At 35.7% G+C, this 17,600-nt stretch overlaps 1 protein-coding gene and 1 long non-coding RNA gene across 3 annotated transcripts in view; one reads left to right on the top strand and one right to left on the bottom strand.

Annotated features, from left to right (window-relative positions):
* The window catches only part of LOC109393332 (uncharacterized), a 43,147-nt gene extending 34,967 nt beyond the window's left edge, over positions 1-8,180 (top strand). Inside the window, exons 2-3 of the long non-coding RNA XR_002126236.1 lie at positions 6,330-6,482; positions 7,211-8,180. This is a non-coding gene — a long non-coding RNA (uncharacterized LOC109393332). The remainder of the gene's footprint in view (positions 1-6,329; positions 6,483-7,210) is intronic.
* Positions 8,181-9,576: 1,396 nt separating this feature from the next.
* NALF1 (NALCN channel auxiliary factor 1) overlaps positions 9,577-17,600 on the bottom strand; it is a 628,625-nt gene continuing 620,601 nt past the window's right edge. Inside the window, exons 3-4 of one of the 2 annotated variants that reach the window (XM_019662430.1) lie at positions 13,201-13,246; positions 11,694-11,782 (exon numbers count right to left, since the gene is read on the bottom strand). In XM_019662430.1, coding sequence (XP_019517975.1) covers positions 13,224-13,246 — 23 coding nt within the window. In that variant the 3' untranslated portion in view covers positions 11,694-11,782; positions 13,201-13,223. Of the gene's footprint in view, positions 11,783-13,200; positions 13,247-17,600 lie in introns of both variants that reach the window. The other variant, XM_019662425.1, reaches the window with a different exon arrangement.

Below are 17,600 nucleotides of genomic sequence, written 5' to 3'. Positions count from 1 at the left end.
AGCATCCAGGCACTTCTGATTACAGAGAACTACTGCTTGAGCAACGTTGACCAAAGTGTCCACTTGTATACATTTTTTGGCACCCCTCGTATGTATGTGTGTGTATATATATACATATATATATAATGTAATTATAATATATACATTGTGTCTATAATCAGTAGCACTACTTGCTAAAGAAACAACATAAATCAGTGTTTACAGCTAGAAAATTTATCTTATACCTATTAAATTGTATAAGAAATGAAAAAGCAATATACATAAATATTTAAATGCTCTTTATACATTTTTAATTTAATCAGGCTACTTTACTCATTAAACATAAATAGCACATGTATATCCACAGTTATATACACATAAATTAATGTCTATTCCACATAATTCTTTTTGGTTCATTTGGTCTTTTTTGGGGGGATGCCCATATAAGGAAATATTAATCCATATTGACCTATCCAGCCATTATTACCTAGGTTGAAAAAACAAGGAAATATAGTATAGTTGCCCTTTACTTTTGATATGTTTTGAGATTTTTGAGTGAGTATGATATTCATTAATGTGGGGAAAATGCTTATAATTTTTATTTCATTTCCTTTTGTCTCAAAACACACAAAATCCCACAGGATGTAACTAAATTTGTGAATCATATACTTCTATTGATTATGTCAATAGAGCTTCAAATTTTGAGGAAAATTCAATTCAAAAAAATAAAAGAAATTAAATTTCCTTGAATTTGTTGGCATCCACTTTTTAGACTTTATGTCGGAAAAGAGCTAGAAATTGCTTATTGAGCTACTACAAAGTGTTCAACTATTCTGACTGACAGGGCACATGGATTTCTCAGCCATGTTCATGAAGAATAAAATGTTTGTATCTTTCTTTTTTCTTATAAAATCAAAAGGTTTTGATAGGATGGTAATACTGGTCCCATAAAGTGAGTTGGGCAATGTTTCCTTCCTCCTATCACGTTTGCTGAAAAAGTTTGTATTGGAATTTTTTTTTTTCTTAAATATTTGAAAGATTCATTAATGAAGCCACCTGGAGTGGAGCTTCCTTTATTGGAAGGTTTGGCCTGTTAATTCAATTTTCATTAATAGATACAGAACTATTTGAGTTAGCTTTTGTAGTTTGTGAGATATTTTGAGGAATTTTAAAATTTCATCTGACTTGTTGAAATTATTGGCAAAAACCGTTTGTCACAGTATCCTTTTAATGTCTGTAGCATCTGTATTGGTAACCCATTAGTTATTTCTTATGTTGGTGCTTCATGTGCTGTTTTTCTCTAGAGGAGTCTAACTAGGGTGTTATCAATATTGTTGACCACTTCAAAGAACAAGATTTTGTTTGACTACTTTTCTCCATTGTTATTTTACAATTTTGTTGATTTCTGTCTTAGTCAGTTTGGGTTGCTGTAACAAACTACTGTAGAATGAGTGACTTAAACAAACATTTATTTCTCACAGTTCTGAAGGCTGCGAAGTCCAAGATTAAAGTGCCAGCAGATTCAATGTCTAGTGAGGGCCCTTTTTCCAGTTTGCAGATGGGTTGCCTTCTTGCTGTGTCCTCAAATGCAAGGGAGAAAGATCATCTCTCTCATGTCTCTTCTTATAAAGGCACTAATTCCATCAGGAAGGCTCCGTTTTCATGACCTAATTAAATTTCAAAGGCTCCATCTCCAAATACCATCACGTTGGGGATTAAGGTTTCAACATATGAATTTGGGGGGGAACACAAACATTCAGTCCATAGCAATTCCTGCTCTTATTTTATTATTTCCTTCATCTAACTGAAAGTGAATACAATGCATACTTTTTCCCTTACCAATAGGTAAAACCCCCTACCAGTGCTTCTCAAATCTGCTTATTATATATTATTTTGGAATGTAGACTCAAGTTTTTAAGATTTCACAAGTTTGAAAGACCCAATTTAAAACTCGGGATATATAATTTTAAAAATTATGTATCTTGCTATCTTTGGTCCTGAAAAATCTATTAAAAACAGATTAAAGGGTCACTTAGACAATTTAATGTTCTTAAATAGATTTTTATAAAATTGTAGGAGTTTTTCAGGGCATCCCACATGTGTATATTTCATGGAGAATTTCTAATCCCTACCAGAAATGACCACTGTTGATACTGACCTATATGTACTGTTGGTTTTATAATGAGACATTTCTTAAGTTTTTATGTCCTTAGTAATATCACTTATGTTCTCTCTTTTAATATATTTTCCCAGAGAACAGTAATTTTTTTCTATCAGTTTCAAGAGAATGAATCCCAACCACTAAATCATTGGGCACAAAGAAAATTTGATCACTTGACAACAGACCAAGACTATAAAGTCAAAAGTGGGATTGCCAATTCTTTTGAAGCCATTTGCTTATAACTTTCACTAAGTTATAAACTTGTCAGAAGAGGAGATGATATCTATTTTTTATCTTGACCATCGTCCTGATCACTATGGGGGTCTATTTCAATTAATGTCAACTGATTTTTTTAGGAATTTCACAGCCGTGTGATATGATCATACTTAGTATTGAACCCAAACCTTTACTCTGAGAGGCTTGGTGACTATAAATCTTTATAAAAATCACTAACCTTGAAGATCAAAAGGCAAGAATGGAAAATGGGAACGCTTTTTACCAGACAATTTTACTGGATTTCTCCCATATTTTTGACAATTAAAAATGCAATTTCTACTATGTAAGGATAAAATTTAATTTAATTTAATTTAATTTATTTAAATATTTTTATTGGGGAATTGGGGGAAGGGGAACAGACAAGTTGCTGTCGTTTTGTTCTTCAGTCTAGTTGTGCAGGACGTTGCTTCACTGGCCCAAGTTGGCACCATCATTGCGCTCTTCCCGGGCGAGGCAGATCAGTCGCCGGCTTCTGGACGGCCGCTCACTGCGGCTGCTGGCCGCTCACGCTGGCTGCTGGCTACACACGGTAGCCCATGGCAACCCACTGCCACAGGGGCTGCAGCCTACGCCGTCGCCGGCAACTCACAGCAGCCCAGCTCCAGGTTGAGCTGTTGTTCAGCATCTTAGCTGTAGAGGGCAGTGTCACTGGCCCTCATATGTGGGATCCGAACCGGGGTCCTCTGGCGTCCCAAGCCAGCTCTTAACTAATGCGCCACTCAGCTGGCCCTAAAATTGAATTTTAAGTAATTTTATTTTTTCCGGCCTCTTCCCAGGTTAAGGTGAGCAGGATTATAATAAGTTTTCTGTAAGGGGAAGAAGGAGAGCCTGGCATTAGAAAAACCTCACTTGAGTCCAAGCAAAGGTGTTCAGAATTGGTGTGACCAGCCTCTTCTCTCTCAAAGCGTGAGGCTCTGCCCTTCTCTATGCAGGCAACGAAGACCCGTTTGGCATCTGCGTCTTTGCAGGTGGCCACAGTATCTGTCTGTCCTTTGTTTGCTGACCTCCTATCTGATTATTAAGATGTTACTTAATGTGTAAAACTTTAACATCTGCCAATCAGAGGTGGTCACGCTCTCGCTGAGACTTGTACCTCCTCCAAAAATTTCAAATTAAAAAACGGCTTTTATCCCAGTTTGTTGTGAAAACCAGGAATGAATTATGAGACGTGCATGACCCTGACAGGCGCTTAAAGAAAAAGCGATGTCTCCTTTTAGCCTTCTGTGTTCTTTTAACCAAAAGAGCCCTGACATTACTGATTTTCCCCCAGAGGCTTTGTTTTTCAAAGCTTTAATCATTGTCATATTTAGAAAGTAGGCGTGCCTTTCCCACACCCTCCCCTTCACTTACACTGATAGAGACAAAGATGCAGTCTAGGGTGTGGCAGAAGGACAAGACAAAAAGCCTGAGGCTTCTGATTAATTCAGCATAAGAGAGGCCCCCATATGGTGTTAAAGTGAGCAAGGAGTCAACACCTGTTGTACTAAGCTGTTGAAGTTTTTTTGTCTACTTTTTAGAGCAACTAGTGTTGTCCCAGCTAGGAGCATACATCATGTTGCCGTGAGGTAGTTCCCCCTGGAAGCCTGCTCACATTTCTTAATGTGCACAGGTTGTCCAGGGTCCCAAATCTATTCTTCTTCCTGGATTCTCTATTTGATGAATGGCTACACTGCAAAACTGGTATTCCTTTTGAAGTTTTGCTTTTGTTTGTTTTGTTTTGTTTTGTTTTGTTTTGTTTTGTTTGCCTTTCACTTATCTTTATCACTCATATTTAGAAAATTATCAAGCCCCATTAATTCTACATCATCAGATTGCTCAAATTCACCCCTTTTCTTTGTCTCATTTACTGCTTCATTTGTTCTGATTCTCTATTTCTCACCAGTATTGCAGTCAGTCCCTTTCTGCCTTACTTTCTTCAGCCTATGCTCAATACTGCTGACAAAGGAACAATTTTAAATGCATAAAGTTCATTATGTAGTATTATTTAAAAAAAATCCTCTAATGGCTTTCTCTTACATTGAGGGTGAAATCCAAACCTCTAGGCTGGGTTATGAGACCAGCATCTTCCCTCTCCAAACAGGAGGCTCTGCGTTTCTCTGTGCCCTGCAAGAAGATCGCTTTGACTTCTGTGTCTTTGCACGTGGCCACAATTTCTGTCTGTCTTTTGCTTGCTGAACTCCTAGGTGATCATTAAGATGTCACTTTATCTGTGAAACTTTAACTTCTGTCAATCAGAGTTAAATGCTTCCAGAATACTCTAAGTTTGCCATGCTCTTGACATATCTCTGCATTATAATTATACGTCCCTCACACCCACAGTGGTTTACGAACCTCTGAAGGGCCAAAAATACTTCTTTTGTATCTCCTTCTCCAAAGCCTAGCTTACAGTGACATGGATGCTTCTCAGTAACTTTGTTTTCCCAATAAATGAATAAAAGTCATGAATGTAGGCAGTTTATGTCTGTTTTATATACATTAATAATAATGGAAATGTGAGATATATATATATATATATTCTTTATATAAATAAAGAATATTCTTTATATATCCTTTATATATAAAGAATATTCTTTATATATTCTTTATATTTATATATGCATCTATATCTATATATACATATGTATGTATATGTATATATATTCTTTTCAAATGAAAAGCATTAGGCATTGATTTTAATCTTCAGTGTTTTCCCCCTTTCTGGAAACTTCAATAAAATAAAAAAGAAGAAAAGAATCCTATATAATGGTACACCTGCGTATCATAAGACACATTTTTATTACCCAGAAATTGTATTGGGATTCATCATGTGATTTGAAAGAGAAACGACATCCCGCCCCCTCACATTGTGTTCTGATTTGAGCTGGATTGTAGCGTCAGGATGGTGCTCAGTCGTCTCCAGCGGAAGAGCTTCAGGAATCAGGACGGCACACCGTCTAGGAGATGGAGTGTTGCCTTCTCAAATGATGAACGCTGAGCATACCAGGGACGCTGTGACAGGGATACAAATAATCTTGTACCCAAGCTTCATGGTTTTTCCTCTAATGTTACAAAAAAATAAATGTTCACTATATATTCACCCTAAAGAAAGGCTTAGGGAGAAATAGGAGATTAATTGATTTGGCCAACTTTGCAAGGAAAAGAAGGAAGAAAATGGATGTTTATCTGTTTCTATGAATGAAATCACCTGCTGACTTGACATGGTAAGTATGTATTTTGCAGGATTTAACTATTTGTAATTGCACTGGTATATAAAATGTGAGATAGATTCTTCTCAAAAGGGAAAAAAATTATTTAATGTATTTTCTTTAATCTTAGATCTTTCAAAATGTATCCGCATATTTAAAACAGTAGTGCTAGAATTATATAGTTTGCAAAGCATTCAGATAAATATAAAATCAGTGGTCTTGCAGCATGTTGTGGATATTGGTAAAGACAGCTAGACTCTTATTAAGATGTTAGTTTTCCATAGAAATATAAAAATTAAAATTTCTCAAGAATTCTTTAAACTATATATGCAATAACATTGGATTTCTGTGGAGGTTAAATTTCCATTTCAGTTGAAAAGTATGATTTTTTCCAATATCATATTTTGAAAATAAATGTTCTATACTTTATTACAATGTATGTAAATGCAATCTTGTAACTCTGAAAAAGCCAGTCATTTTTTTCATCTTTAAATTTATTCTTATGAGAGTATGATACTAGTACTTTTCACAATCTCTGACACTTTTCTTATGTCATTTAGGAAATAATGTTTTTTCTGTGAGTTCTTATAATAAATTAGTGCATCAAATTTTTCTCTAAACAATTAAAGGGTCTTGGTTCAACTAAACTTATTCTGATAATGCAACATTTAATATATTTCACAACTTTTAATATTATTCTTTCTGATATCATTTAATTCTCTTTTCAGTTCTGGGAATCACGAAACAACAGCAACACTGAAACTAGTAGAGCTCATTTCAAATGATCCTGGAGTTGAGACAGAAAGAAAAACAAGGGAAAGAGGGAGGTAGAGAGATTAAGAAAGAGGAGGAAGATGGGGAAGAGATCAGAATAAATGCAGGTAACTAAATCTACTTGCAATAACATGAGTTTTTTGTTTGATATTTATTGAGCTTAAAGTTGAGTTGAAAAGCTTTGATTTTAAGTGTTTTACTGAGCATAAGTATGCTTCTGCAAAATTCCATATGAAATTTGAAGAGATCTAGAAAGTTTCAGATGAAATTTGAAGAGATCTAGAAAGTTTCAGATGAAATTTGAAGAGATCTAGAAAGCTATAAAAACACAGCTTCTGAAAAACCACATAAATTAAATAAATAAAAAGGAGCGTTGTCTTGGCAGGGGAGGAGAAGCTGCAATAAAAAAAAACTACCAAATTTAAACTAATTATGGTAAAAATACCTGAGAACATTTTACATATATTTTATTTATTTATTCATCATGCTGTGTGTTTGGCATATTCAAAAACTAATTTCAGTGTATCACATTTCAGAAAAAGAAAATTGCATTAAATCAAAACACTTTGCCTCAGCTTGACTTTTGTGTAGAGCTGTAGCAAATGTTTCACCAAGATTGTCACCAAAACTGAATTACTATTGAAAGGCTTAGAATCTAACTTTGTTCCTATTACATTTCATTTACTGATAACTTTTGCATATCCTTTAGATCAAGGAGAAGAGAAAAATAAATAGAAATATTTATTTCTAGTGTTTCTAAATAGTGAAATCCTTGGCAAGTGCCTCAGCAATAGCATGAGTATATTACTAACTCATCATCACATGTTTTATCTAGAGCCATCATGAAGGTTGATGCTGAGCTTGGGAGCCAAGATGGCAGCAGAACCAATCCAAGTCATTCAAGTTGCCGTTAATCCGTAGCAGGGTTCCACTGGACTTGACAGATTGATGAAGCCGGAAGAAGTTATTACTTTAACTGTGCTGCTCCATGTTTTCATACCATATATAGATATAGCTGAGAATAAAAACTAAATAAATTAACACACAAGAGAAAGAAGTTAAGAAAAGCCCTGAAACCTTTATGTTTAAATATGTGCAAAGGTGTCCTAAGACATTAGAAAACTCCTTTTATAATTTTTTTGTATTTAAAACTTAAGTATGTTATGATAATCTGGAGAAAATAACTTCTACTCCCAAAATATGTTTGAAGCCTAAGGATCCAGAGCCAGTGTTTGGAATTTACAGTCAGATGTAGTTTGAATTCCACCTTTGTACTACTTACCTGGGTAAGCCTTGGATAAAATAGCAGATTTATTATTTTTAACTTCAATCTAAATGCTTTGTATCAAGTAAATATAACCCTGAAGTACCTCAAGAGCAAAGAACATATTTCATATTTTCTTCATGGCTTAAGTTTTATTCCAAAGCAGAGAGGTTTATCTATATATTTTATCATTATTTAGAGAATTTCTAGAATTTGAAGCAGTGTGATCATTCTTATAAATGTCACAGGGATTCGCTTTCTTCCTCTCACTTAAAGCCTTGCTATTCACCATCGCCCACTGTCTTCATGCTGTACTCATTTTTTTGTATCCATTATTAATGCTTGGAAGGTGACAAGATTCTGCTTATATCAAAATTGCTATTCCTTCATTAACGGAGATAGTTTGCAAGTCTGTTTTCTATATCAAAAGTATTGTTTATAAATGAGCACGCTGCTCAAACTTAAGCAAAAATAAGAAATCATTCATCATAATGTTATATGTGTGCTGTTATGACCTAAATTTTGTGGTTGAAGTTTTACTTCTAAGCAATTTGTATATATGCACATATATATGCGCATATATATGTGCATATATATATATATATATATATATATATATATACGCACACATGTATATATGATATATGAATCTGTGATGCGAAATCTGTGGATATAGAGGACCAACTGTAATTCCACTTATGTTATTTGATATTTGGTTTTGCAGTATCAACATATTCTACATACTGGAATTTCTCTATTATAAAAAAATAGATAATAATAAACAGGGGGGGAAATGTTCCATACATTTGTGGAAAAATATTTTCTTGGTTTTTAACTTGCTTTCAAAAATAATTGTTTTAATAACATAATTCATTATCCAGTATGCATGGTTATCCACTATGAGAAAAATGGAACAAGATGATGATTACAAAGATGCAAGATCTGAATTTTTTTTCTGTCAGAATTAATGTGTGTACAACATCAAGCATGTTATCAAATAATAACAACAACAATAATAATAATAAGCTACTACAAATGAACAATAGGTGTAATGAGATTCGCATCTTCAATGGCTGTTTCTTGACTTTGTAAAGGAGTCATTGCCTGTTTGTATCCTTTAGCTGACCCAAGGAAAAGCTTCTTTAGTTCACTGTGTCAATGGAAATATCATAAGGAAGTGGTTACACATTTTTGATAATAAATACTAGGCATAAAGATCATTCTCACATAAGAATAATAAACATTTTTGTTTTCCCTCTTTTGGCTGCTATCCTCCCCAAACTAAAGCTAAGCAGAGTCAAGTGGAAACTTCCAATCCTTTTATATCAGGAAGAACTTTAGCCAGATTCAAAAGACATTAAGAGAAAATAAACTCTATTTGTTAAGGAATGCTGTGTTTCATTATTTTGCCCAGTGTCTTAAGAGTGGGTGGAACTTGCATCTTTGTTGATGTATCATTTTCTTAAAAGAATAAAAATTGTTCTGGCATGAACAGAAGCATAAGGAACATCAAAAGAAATGAACTGTGGGGTGGCCTTAGCACACCAGAGTTAGATAATGGTCATAAACTTTTCCCTGCCATATGACAAAGTCAGTAAGAGGTCACCTTCCTCAAGAATCATCACCCATCCCCTCACCCTACAGTCACCGCCCCCCTACTATTCTCATCCCCCAACTCCAAAAAAATCTACACTCCTCCACTAGTTAGGATTTAAAAATGCTCATTTCTACAAGTGTTTAACACTTGCAACAATTCAACGTCAAGCCCAGCCACTCCCCACCCACTTGTATCCCCAGGCATAGCACCGTATTTCTGTAAATTAAAATAACTGTGTGTGTGTGTGTGTGTGTGTGTGTGTGTGTGTACATGTGGATGTGTTTGTATTTGCATGAAAGAAACAATTTTTAAAAAGGAACAAAAACTGGAGAATTTTGCATTTTTGGTGTTTTTTTTTGTATTTGCGCAGACCATTTTAGAATTTTCAGTCTCAACAAAACACGATTAAAACAAAGAATCTAGTAAAATATTTGTGCATGTACTGCTAAACAATTCTAGCAATTTTATTAAGCAATACCTTTATTATTTTTTGAATATTCTTAACAGACTGGAACAAAACATTTTTATTCAAAACAAAATATGCATACTGTACGCATGTCGCAGGGTTAAGTATGATGCAGAGGTTAAAGTTTGTTTCAACGAAAAGAAATGCCTGGGGGAATTTCAAAGCTATAAAGTTAATAACTAAATTTTGTTCGCTAAGAGGACCTTTTCTATGGTTTTCCTTCACTTCCCAGCTACACAGCAAACATATCAGAAGTGCACTTCCCAAGTGTAGTTAGAGAATAGGAAGGAATGTAAAGTGGTTTTTTTTTTAATTATTTGTTTTGTTTGTTTGTTTTTTTAAAAACAGCCCTTATTAACTCTTCCTTCCACTGATTCTACTGTAAACTCATAAAAGCCTTTTTTTAGAAAACAAATTCATAGACACTCAGCGGGTGAAATGTTCCCACAAAAAGAAAAAAAATACAAATAGAGCAACCAGATTTCTCCCCTTTTCTTCAACTATCTAGAGCATGTTAGAGTGATAAAGTTTTTGCACTTGAATGAAAATGGCTAACCTATTTTTTTTTTAATCTTCTTTCGTGATGATGCAGAATTGCATACACTTTATACCTGGGATAATTAAAACCGTATGTTGGGGAAATCCTGGAATAAAATTGGGTATCTTGTGTATACCGCAGCTGTTTGAGCATCTCTACAGTCTCCCCCACAGCAATAAAGGAGGAGAAAGAAGCCCGGATTTGTGTCCTCAGTCCCTCTGTTCTCATTACAAGGGCCGAAATGGGCCTCTGTGTGAACTGCAACGTAACTGAAATCTCAATGAAAGCCCGCCTTTCAGGAAGGACTTCCGGCCTCTTCTCGTTCTGATCCGAGGTGGCCACTTGGGGCCACCTGATCAGTGAGGAAGAACTGGGCCTTGGGGAATGGGAGCTGGAGCAACATAGTTCATGGTCGTTTTCTTTGCTTTTATTTAACATAAAAAAATGTGTTAACTGTCTGATTCCACCTAGTGTGGGAAACACTTGTTTGTCCGGCTAAAAGGTACACCCCTTGTCTGCTCCGTTGCGGGTTTGTGCAACAGCGGCTCGGAGTCCCACCAGAGCTCGCGCGCCCATTCGCGGTGGCCACATAGACAGAAGCAAGCGGATGTTGTCTGCTGAGGGGAGAGAAGGGGGTGAGGGGAGGAGAGGCCGGGAAAGGCGTTGGTTCCTTCGGCAGGAGGGGGAGTTAGGGAATTTTTTTAATTTTTTTGTTGTTTTCTTTTTTTTTGTCTTTTTAATTTTTTTTTTAATCATTTTTTTGTTGTTGTTTTTTGCTATACCACGAGGTCATAGCAATCATTCCTCTAATAGAAACTGACAGGACATAGAGACAGAACTATCTGATGAACACACACAATGACTAGAAATATATATAGAGACAGTGAAAAGACTTAGTTTACCTCTGAGAAACCATCCCCCAAAATAAATCCTGTATTAACAAGTGCAAAAAAAAAAATTAAAAAAAACACAAATCAACCCAAAGCAAAACCAAAGCAAAGAAAACCTCCAAACATTAAAACACAGTGTATAAAATGGTGTGAGAAATTGAAGTCACTTTACAGCCTTTTAGTCAATAAAAAGCTGTGTTTGTGTCCTTGTTTGGATTCAGGCCCATCTTTTTCAATGTTACCCTAAAGGCCTTGCGAGAAGTGATTGGAGGGTAAAAGCACCCAGTCTCTGTTACATCTGATAGCAGTCGCGTTTCCATGGTGGGCCAGCTGCTGCTCTGGTGACACTGTGTCCTCCGTGGTTAGTCCTCGTTGGTTGAGCTCTCCTCCAGCGTGTTGATGCCTCCCAAGCTCAGCGCTGTGGCGTTCTGTGCTGCCGAGGCCGTGAGAACTGTATGTAAGAGAATCAGTACGAGAACACACAGTTTGAGTCTGCTGTTGCACAGTCTTGTTGCTGATGAAACTGGGAGCGACGTCCTGTGACAGGATCCACTTTTTAACACCGTCCCTTTGGATGGGTTGTTGGATTGCTCTTCTCTCCTGACATCACAGCATTCTGGTTCATCATTGGTTAGAAAGGTCTCGGAGAGCCCTGCAGGATGAAGAAGGTAGACCGACAGTTAAAAGGAACGGAAGACCTGCTGGAAGGGGTTCATAGCAGAGCGAAGCTGTTACTTTAACGTTCTGATCCACAAAAATCTTACAAGCAACTCAACATTTTGTAAAGGAAAGGAAAGTCAATACAGTCTGCATAAATAGTCAGCCATGCTCACAAACCAGCACTTTTAAGTTCCTCACTTTTATATTCTTGGTGGTCATACCATGGAAGTTCTGGATTGTGATGAATATAGAATAAAAGAAGTCATGAAGCCAAAATCAGAACCTGAGGTTCTGGATCCATCAGTGACTAAGGACATGCAAACCATCATTTTTCTTTAACAGGAATGCGATTAATTAATGCAAAGCATAAAGTAACATCAACTAGTTATGCTAAGTGAAATAACCACCCAATCAAAATAGCATTGCTATAGGAACCATGTTTACTAATCACTTCCTCTCCTAAACCTCACCGTGTCTTACATCCCTCTGTCCTGGTGAATGGACATAACCATCTACACATCCAATGGACGACCATTTCTTTTTTATTTATTTTCTAAGTATGTCTATTTCCAACCTTGTTTCTTGCTATATTATATATAATGTTTTTATGGAGTTGCATAAACCATTTTGTATCTTATTTTTTTCACTGGACCGAAACACTTTTCTCACAGGTGTTAGAATGAAATTTCTACATACATTTTATTATATTACACTCAAGCTTGAAAAATTGAAAAATAAGGATACCGCAGTTGTAAGGATTAAATAAGATTTTGTATGCAAAAAGCTTAGCTTGGTGCTTAGCACAGGTATATATAACTTTAAATTTTGGCTACTGTTAATAAGAATGGCTATTAATAGTGTCTCGTGCCTCCACCTAAATAATAAAATCTAAAATATTTTTCCCCCTTGCTCCAAATTCATTGCTCAATGCTCCAGCCATCCTGAACCACTGGCTCTTCTGAGACTCTCCCCACCCCACCTTTTGTACCACTATCCAAGCTGCTTTTCCTCCCTGGAATATTCTCCATCAACTCATGCACCTACTCTCCTCTATTCTTCAAGTTCAACTCACAGGAAATTCCCTATGCTCGCATGCCTGGGCTGCTAGTGCATTTGGTGTAACTTCAATAGAGCCTCCAGTTATTATTTTTTCTTTTAATCACCATTGCTCATTTTCATATCCATTTCCTAACTTATTTGTCAACTTAAAAGCAAGCACTATATATTTTCAGTTTTGTGTGCCCAATATGCAGCAGAATACCTGAACAAAACAGGTTCTTAATTAGCATTTATTACATGAATAAACTCAATATATAGTTATTTAATTTAAAAAATCTATTAAATAATATACACTGTAATCTTCCGTTTCTTTTAAAGAAATGACCAAGATATCCTTATAATGATGCTTACAATATTCATTTCTTCTTAGGCATTCAAAGGTAAACTTCACCTTCGCCTAGGTAGAATATGGAGAAAAAACTGAATTAATGAGGTCTGCAGCTGCATTTTTATTGTATGATATTTTCTTTTATCATATAAGATACCTCACTGGTAGACTAATCAGTTATTGAAGTATACGTTTTCTAAAATTATATTCTACAAAGTAAAGAGTTTAGAGGTAAGCTTATAAGAATAGAAATCTAAAAGTCATTTAGATCAACATTTTAGAATATTAAAAAAATGTGTTTAACAATGTCATCCAAATAAGAAGCTTTTCCAAGGTTGCTAAGAAGCTAGCTTGCTGATCTAGAATTTCATTGCAGAAAGGATAAGGCAGTTCATTCAGGCCAGTATCTATAGTCTTCTTTTTGACTAAAAAAATTAATGCTCTTTCTATTTCTCTTGTCCATCTTTTTAATGTTTTTATTCAGAGCTATATATACATGCATATATATTAGCAAGAAAATAATTTTACAAGATAGCTTAACAACAACAACAAAAAATCCTCCACCTCCCCCATCCGGAATTCTTCCTTCTCAGAGGCAAATACTTGCATCTCTTTTAGCTGTTTCTGTGTTAAGCTGGATTTTTATAAATAACCTGTTGTGTGCTTTTCTTGATTATTCCTTTTGTATCATTAGCTATGGACTTCTCACTAGGACATGGAAGGATAAAACATTCACCCTCCTCCTTCCTTCAACTCATTTGATCCCTTCCACACAATCCCCCCATTCCACCATGTCAGTCAGTTTAATATTCAGTGTTCGGTTCATTAGGATCTTGTAAAAACAATTCTTAATTCAGCCAAGTAGTAAACTTTAGTTTTCTGTTCCTGACCCATTGTGCTTTTCCTAGAGCTGATAACTATTATACAGTTTTCTATGTACTTACTAATTCAACCCCAAATACTTTGTCAGTTGTTTCCATGTTCTATCGGTTTTATCATCCTGAAGAAATATCTCCTGGAGCCTTTTACATCTGGACGGGTTGCTTAGCTACCAGCCTGAAAACTCAAATGAACCATCCTCTTGGGGATGCTTTGCTGCCTCTCTCCCCTGGATTTCCTATTTCCTGTATCCAATTGCCTCCTTTCTCATTCATGGGTACCACAGCATCTAGTATCTTCATAAGGAAAAGCTCATGGGAGTACATTTCCAAGATGCTGTATGCTTAAAAATGTGTTTATTTTCCCACATATTTTATTGTTTGGCTGAGTGTGGAATTCTGGTTTAGCATTTCTTATTCTTCAGATTTATTTGAGCACCACTCCCACATTTAGCTTTTAGACCTCTGGGGTGTGTACTTTAATTTTCTTATCTCATGTCTCTTATTTTATGTCACTTCATCCGTTTGCTCTGCTTTCTGGAGGATTTGGTGAGCTTTCATGTATAATATTTTTTTTGAGTTTTTTTCCTACCACATTTTAATTTTCAAAAGCTCTTTTATGGACTCTGAATGTTGGGTTTTGTTTTTTTTTAAGCAACTGTTCTCATTTCATAGTTGCAATATATTCTTTGATTGCTCTCAGATATTTGCAGTCCTTTTATTTGTCGTGTTTTATTTCCTCCCTGCATGGGCTCTGTTCTCTCCAAGTTACATTTTTCCTCTTTGTTTCTCCCTTATTTTTTACATGGGAACCCCGCACATTCTTGATTGTCTGCCCACACTAAAAAGTTTGGGAACCTGGGCACTTAAGAAGGATTATGGGCTGTGAGCTGCCCTGGAGGATGACCTGCCTCAATTGTTTAGATGGAGAAACTTTTAAAATTCTTTGCTTTAGGTTGATCAGATTCCCCCAGAAAATATCCAATAGCTACCCAGGAGGGCAAAAGCCTGGCAGCCAGTTTTCTGAGAGTGAGATACGAGAAGGCACTGGGATCAGGGCGCGCCGGGTGAGGGCATCTCAACCTTCAGTGTGTATGCACTCACTTGTTCCCTGTTTTGGTCCCCCTACCTTAACTCCTCCTGGTGTCACCCAGTCCAATCCCCTTCTCCCATCATCAAAAAAATAATAATAATTAATTAAAAAGAAAATGTTCCCCTCCTATAAACAAATACCACAGGTCTTTTCTTTGGGGGGTGGGGGGTGGCAGGGGGAGGGGAATTGTTAGGTTGGAGAGGAGGGCATGGGCTATAGTGGGTATGCCCACTTTTTAAACAGATTTCCACCCAGTCATCCTTATTTTGTCTCCTCCAAATATCTGATGCTGTCGATGAATTCCTGTGTCTGGAGAGGGTCTTAAATGCCAGTCTGGTTACTCTTGGTTTCCTCTCTGCTGATTCTAGCTTTCAGCAAATCCTTTCGCATGCATCAATTTTCTTTCTACAATAGTTTCTAGGAGGTATTTGGTTATTGTCTCCTCATCCACTCTTTTATCCTTTAGAATTTATGCCTAAAACCCATTTCTTTCCTGTTGGTTTGCCTCGAAAATGTGACTGCCCTTTTCTCTCCACCATTCTGCTCTGTCTTGAACTCGGACAGATGCCTATTTGTTTCTCTGTCAGATACATTTTTGAATAAACAAGGATATACAGCCTTATCAGTTCAGTGTTTCTTGCCTGATGTGGTAGATGATGGGGGGGGGAGGGCATCACCCAGGGGACCCCCAGGATATGGACACTTGCCCTTCCAGCTGGCAATGCTGCCTGCCTGCAGGTGGAGCCTGCCTCAGTGTCTCTCTGGAAACCGTCCTTGGCTGAGGAGAGCAGCCTTACCCAAGGCTTCTCAGCCCCTGGGCAGCTGCCTCCAATAATCAGGCATCTGATAAGGGTCATCCCAGCCTCAGGTGTTTTCCCATTGCCAAGTCCTCCTTCCCTGATTCCCTCACAAGTGTAGTTCCCAATGTTCTTCTCAGTAAACTATTTGCACACAGACGTGCTGCCTGGGGAAGCCTACCTATAGTGGGTAACTCTTCCTCATCATTCAAAGGAACTATTGGGTTATCGAAAAAGTCATGACACATTTTTGCAATGAAAAGCATAGAAAAAATACGTCATGACTTTTCCGACAACCCAATATAAGAACACATTTCCAAATGAAAATAAATAATTTCTTAAACAATAATCTCATTGCACAAATATATCAGTGATTGGAAATAAAAAAAAGTGGTTAGAAAAAAAATTCAGTTAATGACATCTTGCTCTGATACATTGCTTACAAATATTCTTTTTGCAATATCTAATGAATCATTACCTGCTATTTGACACTGAATAATAATAATTATAGCAATGATTATTCTATTTTATAGTAACAACATCGTGGAGTTTGAGGAGGATTAAATAATACACATAAACTGTTTAGAACAGTGCCTGGCAGATAGTAAAATCTCACATAATATTTGTTACTCCTATTATACATTAGGAAGGGCTTTGTAAAATATCCAACTCAAATCCTTTTTCTGTTTTCAATTAGTTTAACCCACTCACAGGAACAGCTTATTTTTCACTGCTCCACACAATTATTCTAGTATGGTCATTATAAATATTATTTAAGTGTAGGCAAGTCAAATATTCTCAGGAAATCCTCAGAATAAACACACAGTATTATTTAATATAATCCTTCATTATCTCAGTAATTTACCTTTTATCATCTTTAAGTCCAAGAATATATGAGACTCATTTTTCAAATACTTGAACTTGTAATATACTTTAACATATTTTTCTGAATGCAAAAGTTAAGAAAACAGTGAAGTAAAAAGGAAGAAAATCACCCTAAATCTGAACTTGTTAGGATGAAAAAAGAAAAAAGAAGAAACTGCTGGAATTTGTTTCCTCCATTTTAAAAATTAATTTATTAATATAAATAAAATTATATTTAGCATGTGAGATTGTCCTTTACATTGTTATTCTATAATTAATTTGATAGTATTTATTTTATATTTTGCACATATATTACCAAGTGAGATTAAACATGTATAAAATATATATGTATATTTGTATATATAAATATATACACACAAATACACACACACACACACACACACACACACACACACCACACACATATATAATCAAAGAGTTTTGGAAACTCTAGAACAGTTTAGATGGCTTGGAATTTGTAAAACTTTCTGATATAACTTCTTTAAAGTAATTTTTATAATTTTACAGCTTCTTTCATAGCTATTAATCTGTCAAGGTTGTTTTGTGTTAACTTCAAACCTTCATATTTCTCTAAAAAACCTCTCATTTTATTGACAATTTTACATTTATTAATGTGGAGTTATACATAATATTGTCTCATTTTAAAACTTAATTTTTCTACATCTTCCTCTTTGTTAATATTTTATTTCTATTTTATCTTGCATAAGACTTGCAAGATTTTTTCACTTTTATTTGCATTATCAAAGGTATAGCTCTTGAACATATGAATA

The sequence above is a fragment of the Hipposideros armiger genome, unplaced genomic scaffold, assembly GCF_001890085.2.
Source record: "Hipposideros armiger isolate ML-2016 unplaced genomic scaffold, ASM189008v1 scaffold_376, whole genome shotgun sequence".
NCBI lineage: Eukaryota > Metazoa > Chordata > Mammalia > Chiroptera > Hipposideridae > Hipposideros > Hipposideros armiger.
The sequence above is the reverse complement of the archived record's forward strand: the minus strand, read 5'-3'. Positions and strand labels throughout refer to the sequence as shown.